Source organism: Abramis brama, assembly GCF_963993115.1.
Source record: "Abramis brama genome assembly, chromosome: 15".
NCBI lineage: Eukaryota > Metazoa > Chordata > Actinopteri > Cypriniformes > Leuciscidae > Abramis > Abramis brama.
The window spans coordinates 33409274-33434533 of NC_139977.1; the positions used below are offsets into that span (position 1 = coordinate 33409274).

The window sequence follows — 25260 nt, forward strand, 5'->3', positions numbered from 1 at the left end:
TTAACGTTTAATCGTGCAGCTCTAACGTTTATTAACCTTCATGACGTTCTAAACCAGAATGAAAAAAAGAGATCTTAGGAAGAACGTCCGAGCTTCTGTTTTCACCTTTACTTTCAGTATGTGGAAGAAAGAAAGTCATACAGGTTTGGAACGACACGAGGGCGAGTAATCGACGTCAGAATGTCCCTTTTTGTGTGAACGATCCCTTCAAAGGAAAAAAAAAAGACCTGCGTGACCTCGCTGTGACCTCTCACCTCCAGCTCTGAGGTCATGTCCCAGATGCAGATCTGTCCATCATGGCAGCCGGTGATGATGGTGGCCAGATCGTCCATCACCAGCAGGCTGGAGATACAGTGAGTGGGGGCATTGCGGCCCCACAGAACTATGGGTAATACCAGACTGTTTCCTGACATGTTCTCTGCGATACTGAAGAGAGAGAGCAAAAGGAAACAGCGATCAGACACAGTCATTGTTGGAAATTCTCAAAACACAAAAAAGAGGAACTAGGAGAGAAAAAAGCACCGGTGAAAACAAAAGGCCTGGTCATACTAAGAATGGTAGAAATTAAAATAATCAAAATAATTATTTTAATATATAATATCATTGTTTTATAATTAATATAATACAATTATTTTAACAATAAAACTTAATACGCAATAATTTAACAATATTTTCTTTACAACATTTTAAAAAGATATAGCAATTGTATAAACTCTTTCAGTTAATAAAAGTGAATAAAACTGTTGCCTGCGATCATTTAAAGCAAGATAATCCAGAATAGGCTTTATGGTCAATGAATTCTTACAGAAATTACATACTTTTCAATAAATTATAGCAGGCAACAGTTTTATTCAGACATTTAATTAAGGACATTTAAAAAGAAATTGTAGATTTTCTGTTAAATATCAAACTGAAAGAGTTTATATAATTGCTATATATTTTGTTGTAAAGAAAATCTAAAAATATATTTAATGTTGTAAAGAAAATATTAAATTATTGCATGCAGTTTTTTTATTTACAAAGTTTTATTGTTAAAATAATTATATTTTAGTTTTTTTTTTAAACAATTCTTGCTTGTAGTTTACAGAATTTGAGCATGTCAAAGAAAACAATGGAAAAATGTTTCATTTATAATGGGTTTCTGATATTTATGATAAAATAACTTATTTATGACACTCATTGGATATGTTTGGCCTGGAGTAGCACGCTAGCATACTCATACTGCAGTAAACAGCATGTATATAATGTCAGAATACAAATACTATAGAGTAAATGACATAAGGACAGACAGAGAGCGTGTTTGTAGGCTAACTAGAGCAGACGAACAGATCATTAGAGTTTCACTGGGATTCAGTCACGATTGACAAACATCACAGATTAACCTCAAACTGACATTAAAATCAATATCCATCACTTAATACAACACACAGAAGTTGCCAAGTTCACATGAATGATGATGGGTTCAACAGACAGTAACATCTGACCTCTATGTGATGTTAAAGTGGAGCACAACTGTAGATTAAAATCCCACCAGAATAAAATCGAAGCAGAATTCAGACGGACACAGTGTGCTTGTTATGCAACGTGCAGATAAACGGACATCAATGCTGCTATTGAACACTTTTATAAGTGCTAGTCCAATAAAACACGACGAAACAAGCTTTTAACATTCACCATGGCTGCTAATTTCCATTTGGATAATGGAAAATAAACCAGATTTATTCAGATATACATAACCGTAACCCAAGATCATGTGTATCAGCGATATTTAAAAGACAAGAAACTGTTTTATAAAACATTTCAGAATTAAATGACAGCATTGTTCAATGAACACAGATCACCTTCAATTTAGTTCAATTGTTCTGTCCATATTGCAATAAAAATAATGCAGATCATTCTCAACATTAACGAATTAAAACACACACACACACGTATATAAAACTGACTCGCTTTACCTGACATGTTTGGGTCTCCTCAAATTAAACCTGAGCCGACGAAACACGTGTTTAATTTTCACTACATGAACCAACTTCATCCTGAAACTATTCCTCTGCCGATTTAGAAAGAATGATGTGTTTTCCTGACGCCGCCGTCGCTCTCGGTCTGTCTGACACACTCACGACAGCAGACGAATCAAACCAAACCCTCTCAAAGTAATCAATGCACAACACAACCAATGAAACCACAAGCTTTCTGATCCTTCTGAAAGTCAACAACACACACACAACATCACTAGACTCATGTGTTGTGATATCAGCCAAACTTCAGCTGATGTTGAGATTATGGCCTATGCTTTCAGGGAAATTTGAGTAAAGTGTTCCATGCCATGCTAGCATGATGTAATGCACAATCAAATAAAACCATTAATAAAGGTAATAACCATAATAATAAACGAAACAAACTGCTGCTGAGAATGCAAATCCATTATAAAACATATAAAATGTGACCATGTGCCAGAAAAAAATCTGATTGACGCATAAGTGACATTAATATCATGGGCTGCTATGTATACAATCACATCTAACATAAAAGTTTGTAAACATAAAAGTCTGTGTGTCTGTGTGTGTGTGTGTGTGTGTGTGTATATATATACACACACACACACACACACACACACACACATATATATATATATATATATATATATATATATATATATATATATATAAAATCATACATACAGTATACACATGTAGTGAAAATACACACACACAGATTATATATATATGTGTGTGTGTGTGTGTGTGTGTATATTTTCACAACATGTATATATATATACTGTATACACACACACACACACACACACATTCAGTCTGGGCCTACAAATAATTACTGTATGGATCAAAGCTGGGACTATCTGATGTTGGACTGACCAATGGCTGATTAGCAAACATGTTTCAAAACAATCATTACTGTTGGAAATTGCTATTCTTTTAGTGGCACAGAAATGACACTCTTTTACTACAGTTTTACAATCATGTTCATGTCTGTCAGCACACTGACCATTAGCAGCGGATATTATTCATTTATTTGGACTGAAAATAACTTGTGTGTATATTTTGAGCTAGAAAAAAATGTTAATAGTGTACATGAATATATTGTGTATGTATAGTGTGTTTGTAGATGTGATGTACACGAATATGTGTGGCTATCTGTTTGTGTATAGTGTTTGTGGATATATTATGGATTCTGTTCTCTTCATTATGTGTTCATTATGCATATGACTGTACTGTAAATGATGTCATTGTCTATGTTTGTGTAGAAATATCGTGTGTATATTGACCTCTGGCCCGTTCATCAGTGTGTTTATCATCATTATTATACGACAGCGCGTCACTATCATTGACAGACTGAATGTCGGTGTGTGTTTTACTCACCGGAGCCGGTCTTTATCGTCTCATGTTCGTTATGTCGTTTATTTTATGAAAATATCGCAGCGACGCGCGTTGATTCCGCACCGGATCGCTGATCAGCTGACAGGAGCACGCTCGTGCGTGATTGCGTCACGCGGTGACGTCACCGCCACGGCCTCCGCTGTGTCTGTTTGTTACACTAAACTGAGAAACGACGAAATGATTGTGTCTTTAGTCTACACATTTTACATATATTTAACAGCTTATTGTAATACTGTAAACATTCTAATATGTTTAAATCAGAAATACATATCTAGCTGATTAGAGGTAAATATTCATAGCTACATATTTTCATGAATATTTTTGCAAACGGAAATACATTCAGTTTCATACAGAGAAAACTGTTGTATATTTTGTGAAACATCCAAGTTACATCTGAAACAGTTTTGTGTCACAGCAGGTAATCATTTATAAGATGAAGAATAAATGCGAAATATTAGATCAAATGATGACAGAATCACATTAATATGATTAATTTGTAATTAAAGAGATAATATGTTTAGATCCATTTAATCTGTAGGTTTTTAGATTTACCGAGAGTAATTTTGACTGTTGAGTCAAAAGATCCTGCAGGAGGCGCAAGTACATCATTAAAAAATACCTTGGGTCGATATTTGCAGATCAGGTTCAGAACGTCTTCGTAAAAAAATTCAACCAAGGTTAGACAAGGTTAAAAAATACTATGTTGCTGGCTGCAGAGAGACTAAAAACAAAATCCTAATGATCCTAAAACAGGATCAATCACTTGATTGCACTTGATTGCACCCCAAGCACTTGATAAAAAAGTTTAATAATATTCAGTCCCTCCAGGGTTTTGCAGTGCAAGAATTAATGCGAATATTCACAAGTTTATATTTTTTAAACCTATTTTCTGCCAAAATCAGGGCGAAAACAATCTTAGCTTATTAAAATCCATAATTCTGAACGCAAACAAATCGATTGTGCTGCATTATGTAACAAATGTAGGCCTAAATAATGATGTATAGATAACGAATTGATTGTGCACCTGTATTGACCACAGTTGATTTCAGTAATTATTGCACAAATATATTTACTGCTAATTGCTCGTACAGTCGCTAATACTAATTACAGAAATGCATGATGATTATTGGTGGGTTTTCATTGCAAAATAACAAAAAAATGTCCCATCAGAAAAATCACTGCAGATTCAGTCATTTTTGCTGCAAAAATCGGAAAAATTACAATAATGTCTCACAAAAAACTACTGTGTTGGTACCGTGGTGTATCATAAGGTACGGTACTGAACTTATGATATTTACAGTGCAGGATACGCCAAAGAAAGATGATTAATATTCAATAATATTGAATTCTGACAATATCAGATGAGAACAAACATGAGCTGAATTGATCTGAATAATGACTAGAGATTAAACTTGTTTCATAATCAATGAATTTTACATACATTTTTACTGTTTATTTCTGTGAAGCTGCTTTGAAACATTCTGTATTGTTTAAAGTCTTGAGTTTCTTCCGGGAACGAACACGTCACAATATTCCTCATTATAATAATTCATACGCAGAATAAAGGGGCGGGGCCTGGTTGAGTTAGTTAGTAGTGTGTTAAACTGGTGGTTATGGTAAGGGGCGGGACATTTCCCAAACACATTCGAAGCCCTCGACCAATCACAACACACTGCTCCAGCCGACCAATCAGAGCACAGTGTGCTTTTCAGAAGGAGGGGCTTCATAGAGACAGGAAGTGAACAGAGCGTTACTGACAGACTGGGAAGAGAGGAGCCGCAACAATGGAGAATATGAGGAGAATAATCAACATTCAAGCTGGAAAACCTGTTCTAGTAGAGACTAAAACACAATCAAGACTTGTGAAAGGGCGTAATAGTTCCTCTTTGAATTCTGCAGGTGTTTGACCCTTTAACTCTTGTAACTCTTGTGCTCACTGACCTCTACATGCGGTTCCTTCTCAAACATGCTCCACTCCTCTCTCTCTCGTTCTCTCTCTCTGAGCGGTCCGTCCACGCCTGGATCCGTGTGGAGAAGTCAGGGTGGATCTTTATTCTTCAGTCTATATCAGTGGTTCTCAAACTTTTTAGAGTGGCGTACCCCCTGAGGCTTTTAACATCTCTGCAGTCGTACCTTTTTCAGTAAGGGACAATATTTGCCCCTCTAAATCGATTTTTAAATCGACCTTTACAAATACCTTTATAAAAGAAATAATGCTTTAAATGAAATTAAAAAAAAAGTTCAATAGAGGAATATGCAGTGATGGTAAAATGAACAGATGCTTTGAAATATTAAATTAAAACCGCCAGTAGGTGGCGGAAAGTCACCGTCTTTATCAACAACAGACCCATTTTTACAGGATTTGCCAAACATTTCTGAGGATGAAAGGATAAAGCTTGACAATCCTTTAACCTTCTCTGAAGTTTCACAGGCTGTTCAGGAGCTGAGCCTCGGGAAGCCACCTGGGTTGGATGGACCTTCAGTGGATTCATTCTTTCAGTACATTTTTATTAATAAAATTAATCTTTTATTAATAAATAAAATATTGCTATTTTTACTGCAGTTTGTGGTGGATATTTTTCCCTAAACCTAACTACCTGGGTCTCGTCTCCTGGCGACGTCCCCACTCGGGTAGATTATTCCCTAAACTAACTACCTGGCTCTATTTATTGGGTCTCGTCCCCGACGTCCCCACTCTATAGATCACCAGCTTTTTGGTTCTTTCTATTTATTGGGTCTCGTTCCTGACGTCCCCACTCTATAGATCACCTGTACTAACTTGTTTTCTCTAAACTAACTTACTTCCTAAACTAGCTTCCTAAACTAGCTTCCTAAACTAGCTTCCTAAACTAGCTTCCTGCGCAGGAATAAATCGACAAACAGACCTTCAAATGTCCTTTAAATACTTTAATCACGGCCAGGAGATCTTCCCGAGCAGTTCTCAGGGAATCTCTCCCAAGAAGCAAGGCCGGAGGATCTCAGACAAATTCCATTGAGAATCCCACCGTAAAACACATATACAACAGTTTTTATAGTATAGAGGTATGGCATAAATTTCATGCTGCATTACATAATTTCCCTAGCCTAACTACGTCAGACTTCGTACTTCCGCTGAATTTCATTTCGCTTCTGTACTCAGTCTGAGATAGCGTCAGAGCTTTCTGTTTTCCTCCGGCCTGAAAACAGCCGGCCAATCAATGAACAGAGGGCGGGCTGAGAGCCGTGACGTAGACGCTGATTGTACCGTGGATGCGTAGATTTACTTCACATAATCTGCAAAAGTCGTTCACAGCCATGTTCACTCCGGTATTTCGCTCGATGGTTTTGTTTTCGCATTATACATGTGTTTACAGTGGAAGTTAGATGCGGCTGAGCATGCGCATAACACACGCCATAACCAAACGTTATGTGATTGGCTTACGGGTAACCAATGATTTTAAACTTCAGACAAGCGCCCCCTAGCAAGAGAGAAAACACTTCTCTATTATGCCATTCCAGACTCTCAGAGCCATAGAGAGAAAGAGTTGCGACACTCTTTGATGTCGCCGCTATGGCTGTCACGTGGTTCATGTAAGCCCCAATAGTTCCAAAACATACGCTGGCTGTCATGTTCTTCTATGGGACAGACAGCAGCGATTGCATTATTGAACGGTAAATATAAAATAAAACACACACCCAAGTACTTTTTCAGCTGTTATTGCATTATTGCATTTTGTTAATGTCAGTTTTGCATTTGGAGATAAGTTTTAGGCTATATTTTTGGAGGGAAAAGATTAGTGTTCATGTTCGCATGGGTAGTAGCACGCTGGCTTTAGCGGCTCTAACTTAACTTTTCCATATCATTCATCTGATGATGGACGTCTCATGATATTTATTTTAGCACAACTGGGCTGTATTAGGCTATTGATTCCCGTGATTTTGCTTATAAATTTTGATTCAGCCATTAGCCTACCTTCGTGATCACGCAAAGAGGTCTGCCGTGGCGGTCCGTTCAGAAATCGCTTAGAAGCTAGCTCACTTCTTCTGATGAAAGTGGCCACCCCCAGGACCACAACGTGAAACATGATCATGTTAAGACTAAGAATATAATTTTAATATTAAGCCATACACATTATCAAAACTATAACAGATTAAAAACGAATTTAAGCATGGCTGATACAAATGAAGGTTTTCAAATAAAATATTTTTATTAAACAATGACAGACAACAAAAATGTGTGCTTGTGTGAGTGTGTGTGAACAAGAAAAACAAAAACCAGGGGCAGGTGATCCATGAAACAGACAGGACTGGTGATGGCCATAACAATCCTAGAGGTCCAGCATTGTTCTCACAAGCCGCTTCATTTAAGACAATAAAACATAATGAAAAGTTAGCATATCCCAAAAAATTTAATTAAATAAAATTTGCTATAAAGGTGGTAGCGATTCATTACCGAACTCTTACTGTCACAGCTGACGAAGTCGCGCTATAGCTAACTAGCTAGCAGGCAGTGCTTGAAAATTGGTTGAAACAACCAACATAAAATATAAATAATTACGCTGTGCATGTACAAATGAAGACCAGTATAAGCATCGCAAAGGGCCTCTGATACAATATAGACAGTTGACAATTCAAAAGAGGTCGATATTTCAGCAACTTAACTCTGGAACAACTCGACGTGCAGCAATGTAAGTGAATGGTGTCCAACGCCCAAATGACAGTGTTTGGAACTAATCCGATCTTCAAATCCCGGAAGAAGCGCCGCCATTTTTTACAACGGAGGTCTATGGGAGTGTCGCAACTCTTTCTCTCTATGGCTCTGCAGACTCTGTCTACGAAGCAAAGTGAAGTAGCAGAGTCTGGTATTACCAGGCTATAATTTCCCCACTATTTGATTGGTTCTTTATATGCAAACCCCTCTGTTACTAGGTAAAGCAAACTTTGATCTTGTGATTACTTATCACAAGGTTTTAATGATGACTGTCTAGTTTCCCAAAACTGTTATTTTTACCCATAGACACATACACTCAAAGTCACAAGTTTTTCCCCAAAGAGTTTGGAAACATTAAAAGCATATGAATGTTGTTCCTGCAAGAAAAACAAATGTTAGTTGATTAATTAAAGTTGATTCATTAAAATTCATTCACAAGTTTTTTTCAAATTTTTCTTTTTAATAAGATGAAGTCTATATAACTCCTTAACTGGCAACTGAAAATACAGTAGTAGATTAGAGTTACATAATGTAGTTCTAAACAAATTCTACAGAATTAAACTGTGGCATTTACTGGAAATCACTGAACTGTTCATCTGTGCAACAGAAGCTGATGGACCGTCCTCCAGCTGTTCTTCCACACTCTGGGGCGCGGGGGGAGATACGAATACCTGTTTATACTTAGATTTAAACTTAGATTCTATAGGCTACTCCACATAAAAATGTGAAAAAATGTGAATGTGTAGATTGTTTGATGTGTAGACACATAATATTAACATTACCTCTGTAGGCCTCTCTGTGGCAGCAGAAACTCTTTATCCCCATCGTCCTGTGAAGATGAGCATTTGGTTGAGTGCACTTTATAACACTATTTGTCATAATTTCTGGTGTATTGAGTAGGTGACTTACAACTGTCTGCGGTTCTGTTGGGACAGGAGGCTCCAAAAGACAGATATTACCATCAGAATCTATTGGGACCAACAAAAATCCTAACTCAAAGTAAAATATATGGAAATATAAAAAATAGCCTATATAAAAAATAACACATATGTAAACCCATTTTATGAAGGCCCTTGGATCTTTGGGACTGGCTCTGAAGTCCCTCCAGGAATTCCCTCAGCCAAAAATGCTGCTGCACTGCTAGACACTGGATGCTATTTAGTTATATAATATGTCAAATGTTTGTAAAGTCAAGTAGCCTTCACCCATGATATGCTCAAGCCTTACTTGATTGGATTTAATTTTCAGCAGCTGCCATGTTCTTTTAATGCCTGCAGGATTGCACCTACATGAAAATTAAAATTAGGTTTAATAACATACTGTTCTTCCAGTTTCACCTCTAATATTATAACAGTTGGGTAAGTTACTTGTATTACTAACTACAAATGACATCTTCAACAGTGTAATTAGATTAATGTAATAATGACAATCTTTAGAAAGCATTGGTTTACTTATTACTAATTACCATATCAACCTCAACCACTTGAACAATACAAGAAGAGACAAGAAACAGCACTTTTAATGCTTTCAAATAAACAATATACAATTGCATGAATTATTTATGAGAATTAAATAAATATGAGAAGGTTACATTAAAAATATACCTTTTAAAAATGTATGTTAAATATACAGAATTGTTCTATAGTCTAATGCAATTACATCAGATTTTACTATAAATTACAGAAGAATTAAGAGTAATCCCTTTAATTAAATTACAGTATTAATGCTCTAATACTGTAAAATTACATTAATAATGTTCGCACTGGTGAGAAATATGAAGACCCTTTTTTTGTCTGGCGCTGTTGCCATGGTGACTCATAATATCTGTGCTCCATTGATAATGGCTTTTTATAGTTGTGGTGCACGCGCTTAACTCAGAGTAGGTCAACTCAGAGTTGATTGAACTAACTCAATTCAGCTGTTCTGTAACCGAAAACTCAGAGTTTCCCATCTCAGGGTAAGTCAACTCAGAGTTCAGGTTTTAACTCAGAGTTGGTTGAACCTCCTTTCTGAAACAGGCCCCAGTTTCACTGTTATGTGTTGATTTTAAAATCTTGTCGAAAACATTGACTAACAGACTTAAACAACATATGGCAACCATAATCCATGTGGATCAAACTTTTTGCATCCCTAAACGGACAATTTTTGACAATTTATTCTTGGTGAGAGACATCATTACTGTTGCAAAAAGACACAAGTTGGACATTGGTTTACTTTCTTTGGACCAGGAGAAGGCTTTTGACCGAGTAGACCATCACTACATGTTTAAGACTCTGGAAGCTTTTGGATTTGGTCCATACTTTGTATCTTGTATTAAGCTGATGTACAGTGATATTTATAGTATGCTTAAGATTAATGAATCTTTGACTAGATCTTTTTCAGTGACCAGAGGCATAAGGCAAGGCTGTCCTCTATCAGGCCTTCTGTATGCGATGTCTATAGAACCGCTTTTAGTTATGCTGAGGAAACAGTTATGTGGTGTTTCTCTTCCTGATTCCCCTGAAATTGCTCCCATTAAACTTACTGCTTATGCGGATGATGTAACAATAGTTATAAAACATTCTGAGGATATTAACAGGTTAACTTCTTGTTTAAATAATTTTCAAAAAGCATCATCTGCTTGCATTAATTGGGAAAAATTTACATCTTTTTTGCTGGGTGATTGGAAAATTTTTGTACCTCCAAAATTGCCAAAACAGTGTAAATGGGGCAGGGATGGATTCAAAATGCTTGGAGTTTATTTTGGGAATGAACAATATGAAAAGAAGAATTGGGAGGGATTAGTTGATCGTGTTAATGGTAGACTTCAGAGATGGAGATGGCTACTTTCCCAACTTTCTTTTAGAGGAAGATGCTTGGTCATTAATAACATGTTGTGGCATAAGTTTACTGTTCTAGACCCTCCAAAAGACTTGCTTAAAAGTGTTCAAAAAGCATTGGTTAATTTTTTCTGGGATGGGTGTCATTGGCTTCCTCCAGGAGTCCTTTACCTTCCAGTGGCAGCTCGGTCAAGGGCTTATACATCTGGAGTCAAAGATCTTGGCAATAAGGATGCAAACATTGCAGAAACTATTGTATAGTTCAAATGATTTGCCCTGGGTGTTTTTTGGGAGATCTATACTTAAAGATATTGGTGGAATAGGTATTGACAAACAATTATTCCTAATGAAGAAAATTTTGTCAAAAAGTTTTCTGATCTGTCTTTTAGTTTTTATGTCTCATTGTTCAAATCATGGGACTTGTTTGAAATATCAAGAAATGAAGCTCTATAGCATAAGTTCTGCCGGGAAGACTCAATTGTTACGTCACTTATTACCTTCTCATCTATCCAATCATATTCCTATACTTGTGGTATAAAAGATTGGTACTTACACACGTCTGAGTTCGCAGATGCTGACGCTTCAATTAACCTCCATCCTCCCCAACACCACCAGGATGGTCTCTTCCCTCCATCCTCCCCAACACCACCAGGATGGTCCCTTCCTATACCTCGCAGGGGGTCGGCTGCGCCCCTGCCTTCGTCTTCAGGCAGGATATGCAGATCCGGACCCTCGAATTGCAAGCTACGGACGGGCCCTACGCCAAAGAACTTGATTGCTTGTTGGGCTGTTAATAAATGTTTAATTGTTACAGTATTTATTCTCCCGAGTCTTTCTGGTAGAACTGTTGAGGAGCATTATGGTGTGGAAGAACCTATTTTTTTAATCCTCTTATTGAGCTTGCATCAAATATATCTCAGTCTTTAATCAATAGATTTTTGAATACTGGTGCCACTAAAGTTATTGATTTGATTGATTTAAGTAGAGGCCAATGGGAAAGTTTGCAGTCACTTGCTGATCAAGTTGGCTTGAATTCTCTTAGAATTATAGAAGGATTTGTTAGGGGTTTTAAATCCTCCATTCCTCTATCATTTGATCACTTTGTTAATCATGTTTTGGAAGATGGTGTAGTATGGCTGAACTTTCCTCAATTAAAGGTGTTTCCTAAAGAATGTGGCATTGATGACTCTGGTTCTGTTTCCTTATTAAAAGGTTATGGAAAATTGGTTTTTGATTGTATAGGGAAAAAAATATTGTATCACATATGCGTTAAAACTTTACATTTGGGTCAGTTGAAAGGAAAAGTCGATACTAAATGGAGATCTCAACTCTCTATATCTGAAGATACTTTTCCATCTTGGAGACTTCTGTATAAACCTCCACTTTCTAAGAGATGTGGTGATCTTCACTGGAGATTGATCCATTGTATCCTAGCTACAAATCAATTTGTTGCAAGGATGAATGGAAATGTTACATCGAATTACCCATTGTGTGATGCTCTTGATACTATTTTTCATATGTTTTGTGACTGCCCTAGACTTGATCCTATTTTTGTACTGTTGAGAAAAATAATAACAAAATTAGGGTTTCTGTATAGCTTATTTATATTGGGCTGTTGTTATAGGAAATCTTTACAAGAACAATGTGTACTTGCTAATTTTGTCATAGGTCAAGCTTAATTAGCAATTTTGAAATCTCATCAGGAAACAAATGCAGGAAGAGACATTTGTATGGTGGCTTTATTCAGATCCTTAGTGGAAGCATGAGTGGTTATAGAATATACATATTACAAGCATATTAATAATGTTCTTTTCTTTGAATGGAGATGGGGTGTTAAGGAAGCACTGGTTACAGTTAATGAGGATTGGTAATTGGTAATTAAATTTTTTAATGGGTGATTTATGTGTTAAGAACATGGAATACATATGTTTATTTATTTATTTCAAAAAATGTGTGTTTAATGTGAATGTGAAGGAATAATGTATATTTACATTTTTTTTAACTATGTAGAATAAAGGGGTTGTAAAAGTTAAAAAAAGTCTCTCTCTCTCTCTGTTTTCTCTCTCTCTCTCTCTGTTTTCTCTCTCTCTCTCTCTGTTCCCTCCCACTCTGGGTGATGTTTGCCCCTCACACTGCACTCATTCACTCAAATACAAAATTTATTATTTCATGCAAATCTGCTGCAAGTGCTGAACTTTCAACCCTGTGTGTGTGTTTAGGAGGAGAACCTCACACACACGTCCAGCTGCTGTAGAGGAATCGCTTCATCAGCCTCAGCTTTATTACACCTGCACCATGAGGAAAGGCTCCTTTTGCATGTTCTCGTCCGGAGTCATCGGCGCTCTTCTCCTGGTCTCGGGAATCGCACTGTTTGTGTCCGGTGTTTTCCAGACCTTGATCCACAACAAGCTGAAGAGGGTGAGAGACTGTTTTCATCTCCATTCATCATTGTGGAGTTTATTAGTGCTTGTGTCTTACTCTGTGTGAGGTTTGGGTTTGATTGCTGCTTTTATATAAAGTTTTTTATATACATTTTTATATAAAGTTTTTTTCTTTTAATTTAACATTTTTTTATTTATTTTAATTTTTATGATTTTTTTTTTTTTTTAGTAAGTGTTGTAAAGACCACCCATTGGCCCAACGACGGAATCCAACGGCCTTGGCGAAGGAATAATGCGTGTATGTCTTTTCAGCACTCCAGTGAAGTTCACTTAATTTATTGGAATTTAGTTTCAATATTACTTTAGCTCTACGCTTAATCTGACTCCAATTTCAAATGATAATCAAATTTAGATTGTGTTTCTGATTAGAAAATAGTCATAAATATTGATTATGAGTTAATTTATATCTTTGATTATTCTGAGTATCCCATACTTTCAATTATTCATTAATTAAGGGACCCGATGCTGCACACTGCACAGAGTCACACGCCCCGGGTTTACGTGGATCTCACGGACACAGCCTCGCCAGTCTGATGTTGGTCAGAGGGTGCAGGGTTTGCTAATACTTCTTAAGTCGGTTGCCTACTGCTCACTCATACAAAAAAGTGCAGTTTATTTAGCCACTTGTGTACAACTTGCCAAGTCAGTGATAGACAGAAATCAAAAGGTTTTCAGATGACGTGCCTTCTGCTCCGTTCATATGCGCCTTTAGTTTTACCTACACTGTAAAAAATTCAACCGTGATTTTTACGGTAAAAAAAATGGCAGCTGTGGTTGCCAGAACTTTACCGTCAAAAATACGGCAGCAACGTTATTGGTTTTACAGACTTAACTTAAAATTTACAGTAATAAGCCGTAATTCATTATCTGATATAATGCGAATTTAACGTCCTATTGAAGTATTAATATCTGTTTTGTACCATTGTAATACACTGATAACCAACAATCACAGCAGTGATGAGAGTCACATGATCAATCAAAGCTCATCACAAGCAGTTTTCCACAAGAAATGTAATACTAATATAATAGAAGCTGCACAGTGTCATTCACACAAACACTAAACACCATCATGGTAACACACAAATGCAATTTTAAAAATGCAATAAACATTAATTTAACAACATTAAATGTAACATAAAACCCTAATGTACATAACTGATTAGAAAAAACGAAGAAAACTATGAAGAAACATAGTTATTTTAACAAAAATAGATCAAATGTGAGGTGTCACACAGGGAATTGTGGGAATGTCAATTTAGTTTTTTTCACTGTAAATTATACGAGTTGTTCTTTTTCACTTTTAAAAACTGTAAATTTAACGGTATTTTACAGTAAAATTACATTAAATGTACCATTAGATCTATCACAGTTATTTACCGTATATAGTACGGAAACTTTCTGTTAACCAATTAACAGTTTTTCACTGTAGCATTTTTTTACCGTTAAAATCACGATAATTTTTGACAGTGTATCCTGGACACAGAGCTGCGGTAGCACCAGCCTCCTCATAATCTACTAAAATAATGATTTCAGGAAACTTAAATCAAGATGTAACATTTATTTGTCAGGTAAAAATGTATCATACCAATTACAGAAGTGATTAAAAGCCAATTCAGAAATAAATACATGACATAATTTACTCAAAGATGACTCTAAAAGTAAGAAATGCATTCCTTCCCATTCCAATGGGAAAACACTGAAACAGCGCTGTATGGGGGATGATCCTGGTAAAGGGTCCCAAAGACTGCTCTGTCACCTACCCTTAAATACCCAGGCCAGAACAAAATGGTTATACAAATATTGTTTAGAGTTGTTTTGGGTCAATTCATGTACCCCAGGGAGATATCTTGAAGAGACATCACCCAGAGAGGAGAACAGGATTCTCAATCTGTCTCATTAAACCAATGACTGCAATGAAATTAAGACCATTTTACCAATCGCACTGAGACACATAAAATGATACCAAACATGAAAAGGAAAAACAATAGATTCACAAGATACACCATATGTGATATATAGACATTCTTAGTGAACTTTTGGTGACTTGACTCGCGAGAAGAGGAAGGGAGGACGGAGAGGGGGATGCAGAGATAAGGAAAGAGATAAGTTGTCCTAACAATGTCCTGTGCTCTGTCTTTGCTATCTTCTTTCCAGGGTGCGTTTTATGGCTTTATTGCAGGGTGAGTTTTGTCTTTGCAGGAAAATCAGTTCTTACAGTGTTTTATGCAGATTTTTTTAATGATTAAGTTTACTTTTTATGATTTATTTAATTTTTAGTAAGTGTTTCATATTTATTATTTGTTATTTTTAAATGATTTATTTAAATTCTTATGATTTATCTTATTTTTTGTAAGTGTTTTATATAGATTATTTTTAGTCTTAAATTATGTATTTTAATTTTTAGGAACTGTTTTGTATTGATTTTTAATTATTTATTTTAATTTCAATGATTTATTTCTATATTTATATTAATTTTAGTAAGTGTTTTATATTAATTATTTACATTTGTAGTGTGTTTTATTATTTATTTACATTTTTATGATTTATTTAATATTTTTTTATATTGATTGTTTTTATTTTTAAAATGATTTTTTAATTTAAATTTACTTCATTACCATTTCACGAGCTCGGAAACCTCATGGAGTGGCGGGAAACGAGCACGATGTGTTCAGTCATCAGAGACCAGCATGTGCTCATTCGGTGTAATCAGAGAGTGACGTGTAACATGTGCTCAGTGTTTCTGTCTTCACCACATTCTGCATTCGTCCACGTGCTACCATCACTCTTCCTCTTAGAGCTTCACATAAGTGCCATGTCTGCAGAAATCACATGATAGTTCATCAGACAGTGTAGAGAACGATCTACTGAAGTCATCAGAAACATAAACCGCTCAATCTAATAATTTTCTTGAGCTTTAACCCTCTGGGGTCTGAGGGGTTTTTGGGGCGTCCTTGAGATGTTTTGACATGCCCTGACATTTGTGCTTTTTTCAGTTGCTTATAAGCATATTAATGGCAAAGGTGTAATTACACTATTTAGGGGCCGTTTGGTATTTATGGAATGGACCACCAGAGGAAAATAGGGGAGAGTCATGTCTTTTTATATTTTGTTGAGGGGAGGGTCATCCAACTTTTTTTAGTTTAGGGGGAGGGTCACCCAACTCTTGTATTCATGAAAAAAAGCAAAATTTCAAAGTGGCTTGTTTTGTGCATATTTTTCCATCGCTAGTAGATGGGTCTCTGACCCAACAAAAATCCAGTTTGGCGCTGTTTGAGAGTGCGCGTGCTTCGGTGCGTACACGCTCAGAAAAAAATTCATCATGTCAGAACAGAACACCAATGAAATGTTTACCTGGCAAAGCTTTAAAGCACAAGCAAATAATGAACTTTTGTGATTGTGAATAAGTGCAGTGTCTTGTGAGTGTAACTCTACCACTGCATTAACATGTGATGTGAATGTACGTCGAGTTTTACAGTATTGGGACTGAGGCGCCAGAACTGCAGCTGATAGAATGTGCACTACCATATTTTAGTTTCCATGCTTATGTTTCCACAACAATGTTAGTGAGCAAATCTGTTGAAATGGCCACCATAACAGTGCAGTGTGATGTGTAAGATGAGAAAGCAGAAGTTAACGCCTGTTTCACACATACTCCGTGTGGAGGGCGTATGTGCAGGAGCAGCACGCCCTATAGTGCTTTCACATATGCTGCGTTTGCAGTGTGCAACTGATCCACGGCTGTACCACAAACACATACTCACTAGTTTTATTTCAAATCCAGAAGTTATCAGCAACTTTTATAAAAAAAAAAAAGTTTTGTCAGCAGTTTTGTCAAGTTTTGTGCGATTCTCCTTATACACATATACACACTTTAATAGACGTATTCACGTTTAAACACAATTTAAACAATGTATTATTCAATGCATTACTTATATAAAGATTTATATATTAAGTTGCTCAAGCGAGTGGTAAAATATTTAACCATGTACTTATATTAAAATCACAAAAATTTTAAATTAAAACTTGACAAAAACAGCCGACTCTCATGCCTTTCTTTTGCATTTAAATTGTAATACAGTATTGTATCTCACAAAGAACTTGTTTTTTCACCTCCACGAATGAGACAAGTGTTGTTCATTATGTCGCCTTGTTGAGGTAAATTGTAGTTTCCCTTGCTTTACCCCAGAAAAATAGTAGTAGGCCTATTTAATTAAATAAATTTATGGTGAGATTACTACATTTTATTTAATTAAATGCATTTATGGTGAGATTATTATATTTTCATGTCAATCTGTGTTGATTTTGACCACGAACCATGTGCTGTCACTTTAATTCAGCGTGTGCAGCACAGCAAAAATAGACTCGGTGCGGAAACGTTCTCTGCACTGCTGTATATATGCACCGCACCTAGAACGCACAATGGCTATCTGACATCTTTGCCAAGCGCAAACCAGTACAGAAGTTATCAATAAATGATCGGGACGGGTCATGCATTTTTTCACAATCAGTTTGGAGGGTCATAGAAAAATGTATTGCTGGCGAAGGGAGGGTCAAGTCTATTTTGACTATAGATCTCAAAACTCCTCCGGTAGCCCCTTAAATAAACGAACAGTCTTAAAATGAACAGTCCCTTAGCACAAACAGGGCTACCATAATATGTGAGCAACATGTATATACATGTTTGTATTTTTGAGAGAATAATGTTTATGCATGGTTATTGAAAAAAAAAAAAATTAAAGTTTCTGAAATAAGGCCATAAAAAATCCACAAGACTTTTGACTAATGGATGTTGTTGCCAAGAGTTTTTGCTTCAAAATGATCTGAAAATCATCCTGCCTAATCATTCACATAAAACAATACATTGATTTAAATTTTGTAAGACACGTTTTGTTTGGAAAGGCAATATGCGTGGGGGCGTGAATGATCATGAATAATGCTGTGATTCACACCTGAGAAGACAATGACCTGCATAATGAGCCTTTCATTCAGGTGTGTTACTGAGAGGGTACCACAAGAAAGAATGTGAGGACTTATTTTGTATGCATGCAAATTGTATAATATCCAAGGTAAACATTTGTAGTAACTATGCATTTAATTCTCATACTGTATTTTAAGAAAGTTTTGGAATATATCTTCTCCCCAAATGTGTCACAAATAAAAAACAATAATAAATAATTTAATGAGAAGGCTTATATTGGCAATATATTTTTTTGCTATTTTATTAAAAAGTTTTCACATGTAAATCAACAACAATTACAGTTTTAACAATATTTCAAGTGTAATCTTTCTTTGTAAAAAGTATACATTTATCATACGTATTTCAAAGTTAATGATTAATTAGTTTGAATATTGGAACAAACACTATAATAACATCTTAGTTGATAATTCAACTTACCTACTTTTATTATACCTTTTATTTTTTATACCTTTATTTTTGACAAACATCACATACTACATATGAAATGAACGAACAAAAGCTTATTTGATGTGACAGTAGTCTTTTTTACAGTAAAAACATTATAATCTACCCAAAACAATCTAGCCATTTTCATCATGTTTGGCACAAGATTAATAATGAATGTGTACATGTTGAGAATTAATATAATACAATTTGTAGCCTTCAGTAAATTAAACACGTTCAGCTTTAGGAGGTGAAGAGACAGGGCAAGATGTGGAGACTGAGAGAGAAAGAAAGAGTGATGGATAAGAAGTGAGAGCAGGTGTTGACAAATAATATACTGCCCGCTGACATGGTTTTAAAGCTATTTCTTATCCTTTTTTTGCCCTGAAACGTCTTGAAATGCACATATCAGAGAAATACATTTTTTTTTTACCCCCTAACAACCTTAAATGTAGGACCTCTTTGATTATAAAGCCCTGTCTACGGCCCTGTATTAGGAATAAGATCAATAATGAATGTGAACATATTGTGAATGAATTTAATAAACGCTACCTAGCTTTCCTAGTAGCTTTCAGTAAATGAACGCATCTGAGAAAATGATTCATAAATCAACCCATCAGTTAACCTTCTGTTTACTTTCTTCACTGACAGACACAAATGAAAAGCCTATATCAGTCAAAGCTCAGCTTTAGGAGGGGAAGAGACAGAGCAAGAGAAAAACAAAGAGAAAAAGAGTGTGATGCTGATGAGGAGAAAAAAATAATCAGCTGCGTAACATGGTTTTAAAGCTAATGTTATCAAATTTTTTGGCCTTCAAAACATCATAAAATACACATATGTAGATCATAGAAATCAAAATTTTATTTTATTTCTGATCTCATTCCTTCAGTTCTACAGGGAGTCAAACACCATCCACAAACTCTAGAAGAGAGTACAGGCCTGAGGAGGAGAAAATCAGCGGTTTGTTCCCCACTTCCGTCTGTTAAGAACACACACTGTAGTTAGTGGTGTTTGCGAAGTCGTATCAGCACTGAAACATCTGAACTGAAATGTTTTTCCTTTCCTTTACTAATTATGCACATTTATATGGTTAGTTGCATTTTCTTATCTGCATTCAACATGTTTTCCCTGCTGGCACCGTACAATAACTTCTACTTACGAATTTTCTTGTTTAATAATCTATTTCATGAAATAATTTCGATCGCAGAAGGAAAATGAGATGTCTATAGCAGAGTAAAGTATGCACTCAAATGTTTGGGGTCAATAAGATAAAATAAATAAATAATAATAATACTTAGGAAGTAGGTAAGTAAGTAATTAATAGGAAGATTATAACACTCTTTCAGATCTTCAAAGGTCTGATTATCAAATATATCACCAAGAGTATGTACACCTTGATCCGACCATGGTTTAAAAACAAAAGGTCTGTTGTCGGATTGTAAATTATGATTATGCCAGATCGGAGAATCTGATGTGAACTTAGATGAACTTCCCATGAATTTGCACACCTCATGCCAGATTTTAAGAGAACTGCACACAATTGTATTCCCAAACCTCAAGTCTTTCTTTGATAAACCTGTGAATAAAATATCCTGGAGCCGATGCGGAAGCACAGCTGATGCTTCCACGTCCCGCCAGGCGATCTGTGAGTCAACCTTTAACCAAATCTTGAGCGAGCGCAGCTGACATGCCCAAAAGTACAATCGTAAGTTGGGAGGTGACAAGCCTCCTTTGTCAGATCTTCTCTGCAATGTTGAGAGTTTAATTCTTGGTCGTTTCTTGTTCCAAAGGAATTTTGTAATCAAGGAATCCATTTCTCTAAAAAAGTTTCTACGAGGAGATAAAGGAATCATGGAAAACAGAAATAAAAGTCGAGGGAGGATATTCATTTTAATGATTGCGATTCTGCCTTGCAGTGAGGCTAAGATAACGTCCCATCTCTGTAAATCTTGTCTGATAGTAGTAAATAAAGAACTATAATTTTCCTTAGAGATAGTCTGCAAAGATTTGAATTCCCAGATATTTAAATGTCTGGGATCGAGGAGAACGCTAATGCAGTATTGGTTGACGCTGACAAGGGCATTAATACAGATTTTACCCAATTAATTTTGTAACCACTTATGACGCTAAAATCATTAAATATTTTAAGACACTGAGGTAGAGAAGAGGAAACATTAGACATGTAGAGTAGGATATCGTCCGCAAAAAGAGAGATAAAATGCTTGGAGTCACCTGCAGTAATCGGAGAGATAATGTGGTCCTGCCGAATTGCCTGCACTAAGGGCTTTAATGATACATAGAGGGTCTGAATCATATGAATAAAACGAGGGCCAAAGCCAAAACAGGTTAAGGCAGACCATAAATATGTCCACTCGACCCGGTCAAAGGCTTTCTCAGCATAACACTCAGAAACGGAGACACTCAGGCCACAATGCTCCTGGCCGTTACGCACTTTGACCGCCGCAGGGTAAAGCAGGAATGACTCGATGCCTAGTAGTTGAAGGCGTTTCCTCCCTTCGGCCATTGCTTTCCTTTTTTGGGACGTTCCCTTGCTGAAGTCAGGAAAGAACCGTAAATTACCCCTTCATAACTCAGAGGTGATGCGCTCCTGGCTCCCTATAGGATCGCCTGTCGGTCATTGTAGCGAAGGAGCTTGAAAAAACTGCGCGCTCTATTCCTGGAGGAATCCTCGTTTGCGTACAGGCGGTGCGCCCGTTCGATCTCGATCGTCTTCCCTCGTAGAGCCGGTGTTGTGCCGAATTTCGACCCCCTGCCAAATTATTACCCCCCTCGTTGAAGTCAGTACCTGATTGCCTAATCCTAACCCCACCCCTAATCCTACCCCTCCCCCACAACTAATCCTAAACCTACCAATACTAGGGGGGTAATAATTGGGCAGGGGGTCGAAATTCGGCACAACACCGGAATCCACTCGGGAATATGGGTCTGCAAGAACCGAATTGCATTCCCCCTTCAGCTCCTTCCCGTAGGCCCACCAACCTTAGATTATTTTGTCTGGATTTATCTTCATAAAGAAATAGTTTCTCCGGGAGAATTCCTTTTCCAGCGAGTCCAATCGTGCTGTAATCGTCGATATTTCCTCACGAACAATCGTCGACACGCTTAGTTTTATGGCGCTCAGCTGCTTATCAAGCATTTCGGCAATGGCGTTGTGAAGGCGCTCGTCGTCTTTATGGTTTTTCTTCGCAGGGGGGTGGATTAAATCTCTTTTAGATGCCATCTTGAGTGCCACTAGAACAAGGGATTTACATAAAATGCGGCCAAAAAATAGATAAATCTGAAAAATGGACAACTGAGGTAGAGCGTTGATAAGCAGCCATCACCGTCCGTTGCGCATGCGCATCTCCTGCCATGTTATGTTTATAATTTAGAGAACAACATAAAAAATAACATAACAGCAAAACACGCTTTGTGTTGTTATATTGTTATTTTTTACAACATATTATTTCACATAAAACATAGCATAACCTAAAACTTAAGATGTTATTTTGTGCTATGTTGTTTTTTATTTTGCTGTTATGTTTGTTTAACCCCTTAACGCCCGAATTTATATAGCTGTATATATAAAAAAAAAAAATTATGTGTGTTTTTGCCTTTAAGTAGATGGTAAATAATGTTGAGATTATCAATTTCACTTTTGCACAACAAATAAATAGAAATTTTGGTATGTTGCAAATTTGCGACAACAGGCATTTAGGGTAATTTTTTTTTACAAAATGGTAAAATTAATAAAACACATTTTCCCATCTCAGGTATGTAGATTTTATTCATGGCACAAAGTTGTTAGAACTTATAAACTTTAATTGACAAATTAATGAATCTTGACAACAGCAAGAAACAAAACACTCTCCTACTCCCTAACATTGACAGTATGACAGTAGTTTTTATACATTCTATGTTACACTCTGTTTAACTCTTTCCTTGTTTCTCCAGTGCATACATTATATATTCTTATAGTGTTATACCCTAACATGCTATTTTTTGTGAAAAAAAATAAAAAAAAAATAAATATTTTTTTTGGCTGAAACCATCTAAATACAGCATTATTATAATATGTAGCCATTAGTCCAATCCAGCCGTTATGGCCCAATGTCGCAAATTTGCTACAAACAGAAATCTACAAAGTACGTAAAAAATATTCGTCACATGAAGTCTATATGAATAACATAGCTATAGAAGCAATCAATAAGCTGGTACATATTTTTTATTTTAGCACAACTTAACTCATTTTGGGCAATTTCTCCACATTTGCGCCCTTGATATGCGGATTTTGCAAACCAAAATATTAGCTTCGGTGAACCGGATGTAGTTCCCACTCCGACCGCTCCTATGAGAAACCAGTGCGTGCAAAATGTTCCTAGGTATGTATCGAATGTGCACAAACAGGCATTGGGGGAAAACACACGCGATCTCGCCTGCAGTCTGAATGGAAGGGGTTTGTTGCAAATTCGCGACAGTGGGCGTTAAGGACAATTTGCTGAAGCATGTTATGTTTTTTATGTTATAAAAAATAAAGCATAGCAAAACATTACATATTACAACAAAACATGTCATGTCATGTATTTGATTATTTTAGAAAATAACATAACAAAAGATAACATGTTTTCCAGTTGTTATGTTTTATATTTTACAACATATCACAAAGATAGCATAACATAAAACTTAAGATTTTTTATGTTGTTTTTTATTTTGCTGTTATGTTTTTTGTTATAAAACAACATAAAACATAACACAGTGAAATATACTGTAACGTATTATAATTTTATGTTATTTTTTGCTATAAAAATGTCAAAAAGCATAGCAAAACATTACACACAACAACGTCATGTTGTTTTTTATTTTAGAAAACATAAAAATAACAACATAACAACATGTTTTGCTGTTGTTTTATATTTTACAACAGTAAACATTACATAAAACTTAAGATGTTATGATTTGTTATGTTCTTGGTCCATTTTGCTCTAGTATGTAAGAATGAGTCTATGATTGAATCTGGAAATAAAGCCAAATAACTGAGAAAAATTAGAATTAGTCCTCAGATGCCATGATTGTAATTTATAGCAAAAAATAAATAAATAAATAAATTAAAAGAAGTTATTACTCCACCACCTGCGTGACATCATTAACCAGCGTGGTTGAACAACAAATTGACGACAATATGGTTTCAGGAAACAGTCGTGACTAGTCGATCTCATCAACTTTGCATCGTACTAAACATGAACTAACTCCTGTTAATCTTGTAATGTAAAACATCCCTATTGAATCTGGATATGTTGTGTGTGTTCAGGAGATCACGCTGACGGAAGGCAGTAAAGTTTTTGCCACATGGAAGAATCCGCCGCCTCCAGTCTTCATGCAGTTCTTCTTCTTCAACGTCACCAACCCTGACGCCTTCCTGAAAGGAGAAGCCAAAGCTCGCCTCACTGAGATGGGGCCGTACACCTACAGGTACAGCTCTGGGCTTCATCCAGTAATCAGAGCTCTGCGTTTCTGTCCCAGCCAAACATGAGTGGAAGGGCATCTTTCTTGGTCACACTGTTGCTTGTTTGCAATTGCACTGGGAAGCTCCGCCCACAGTGAGACCTCATTGGTCCAAAATCCCACTCTACACAACTGCATAACATGTTTTATGTTATGTTATGTTATGTTTTATGTTGTTATGTTATGTTATGTTATGTTTTATGTTATGTTGTGAAGCTCCGTCCACAATGAGACATCATTGGTCCAAAATCCCACTCTAAAAACTGCATAACATAATATGTTATGTTTAATGTTGTTATGTTATGTTATGTTGTGCCTTAAAACAACATAAAATATAACAAAACATAACAAAAGATATCATAACAAAACATGTAATTTAGTGTTGTTTTTATGTTGTTATGTTACATGTTGTGTTATGTTATGAAGCTCCGCCCACAGTGAGTCCAAAATCCCACTCTACACAACTGCAAAACATTATGTTTTATGTTATGTTTTGTTTTGTTTTGTTACGTTGCATCTTAAAAAAACATAAAAGAAAACAAACATAACATAAAACCAAACAAAATTGCATGTTTTGTTATGGTATCTTTTTGTTATGTTGTTGTTTTTGTTATAAAACAACATAAGATAGAAAAACATTACATATAACAATACTTAACGCTATGTTTTGCTATCTTATGTTTTTGTTATAAAAACAACATAAAACAACACAACATAAGATGACAAAACAACATAACATGTTATTTTTTTATGTTGTGTTTTCATATTTTGCTGTATTTTTTTATTCTTTTTTATTTTATAAAACATAAATAACATAACGTAACAAAAGATACCATAACATGTTATGCTGTGTTGTTTTTTATGTTTTTATTTGTGTTATAAAACAAAACATAGCAAAACATTACACATAACAACATGTTTTGCTATGCTATGTTTTTGTACTAAAACAACATAAAGCAACATAAAATATAACATAACATAAAATAATATAACATGTTGTTTTGCTATGTTA

At 35.8% G+C, this 25260-nt stretch overlaps 2 protein-coding genes across 5 annotated transcripts in view; one reads left to right on the forward strand and one right to left on the reverse strand.

Moving 5' to 3' along the window:
• wdr7 (WD repeat domain 7) overlaps window positions 1-3505 on the reverse strand; it is a 113236-nt gene extending 109731 nt beyond the window's left edge. For 3 of the 4 annotated variants that reach the window (XM_084136442.1, XM_084136443.1, XM_084136441.1), the window contains exons 1-2: window positions 3378-3497; window positions 255-426 (exon numbers count right to left, since the gene is read on the reverse strand). In XM_084136442.1, the coding sequence (XP_083992568.1) occupies window positions 255-413 (159 nt within the window). In that variant the 5' untranslated portion in view covers window positions 414-426; window positions 3378-3497. Of the gene's footprint in view, window positions 1-254; window positions 427-3377 lie in introns of all 4 variants that reach the window. The other variant, XM_084136444.1, reaches the window with a different exon arrangement.
• A 9534-nt stretch (window positions 3506-13039) lies between these two features.
• LOC311097659 (lysosome membrane protein 2-like) overlaps window positions 13040-25260 on the forward strand; it is a 28990-nt gene continuing 16769 nt past the window's right edge. The window contains exons 1-2 of the mRNA XM_084137503.1: window positions 13040-13322; window positions 24055-24215. Coding sequence (XP_083993629.1) covers window positions 13200-13322; window positions 24055-24215 — 284 coding nt within the window. The 5' untranslated portion in view covers window positions 13040-13199. The remainder of the gene's footprint in view (window positions 13323-24054; window positions 24216-25260) is intronic.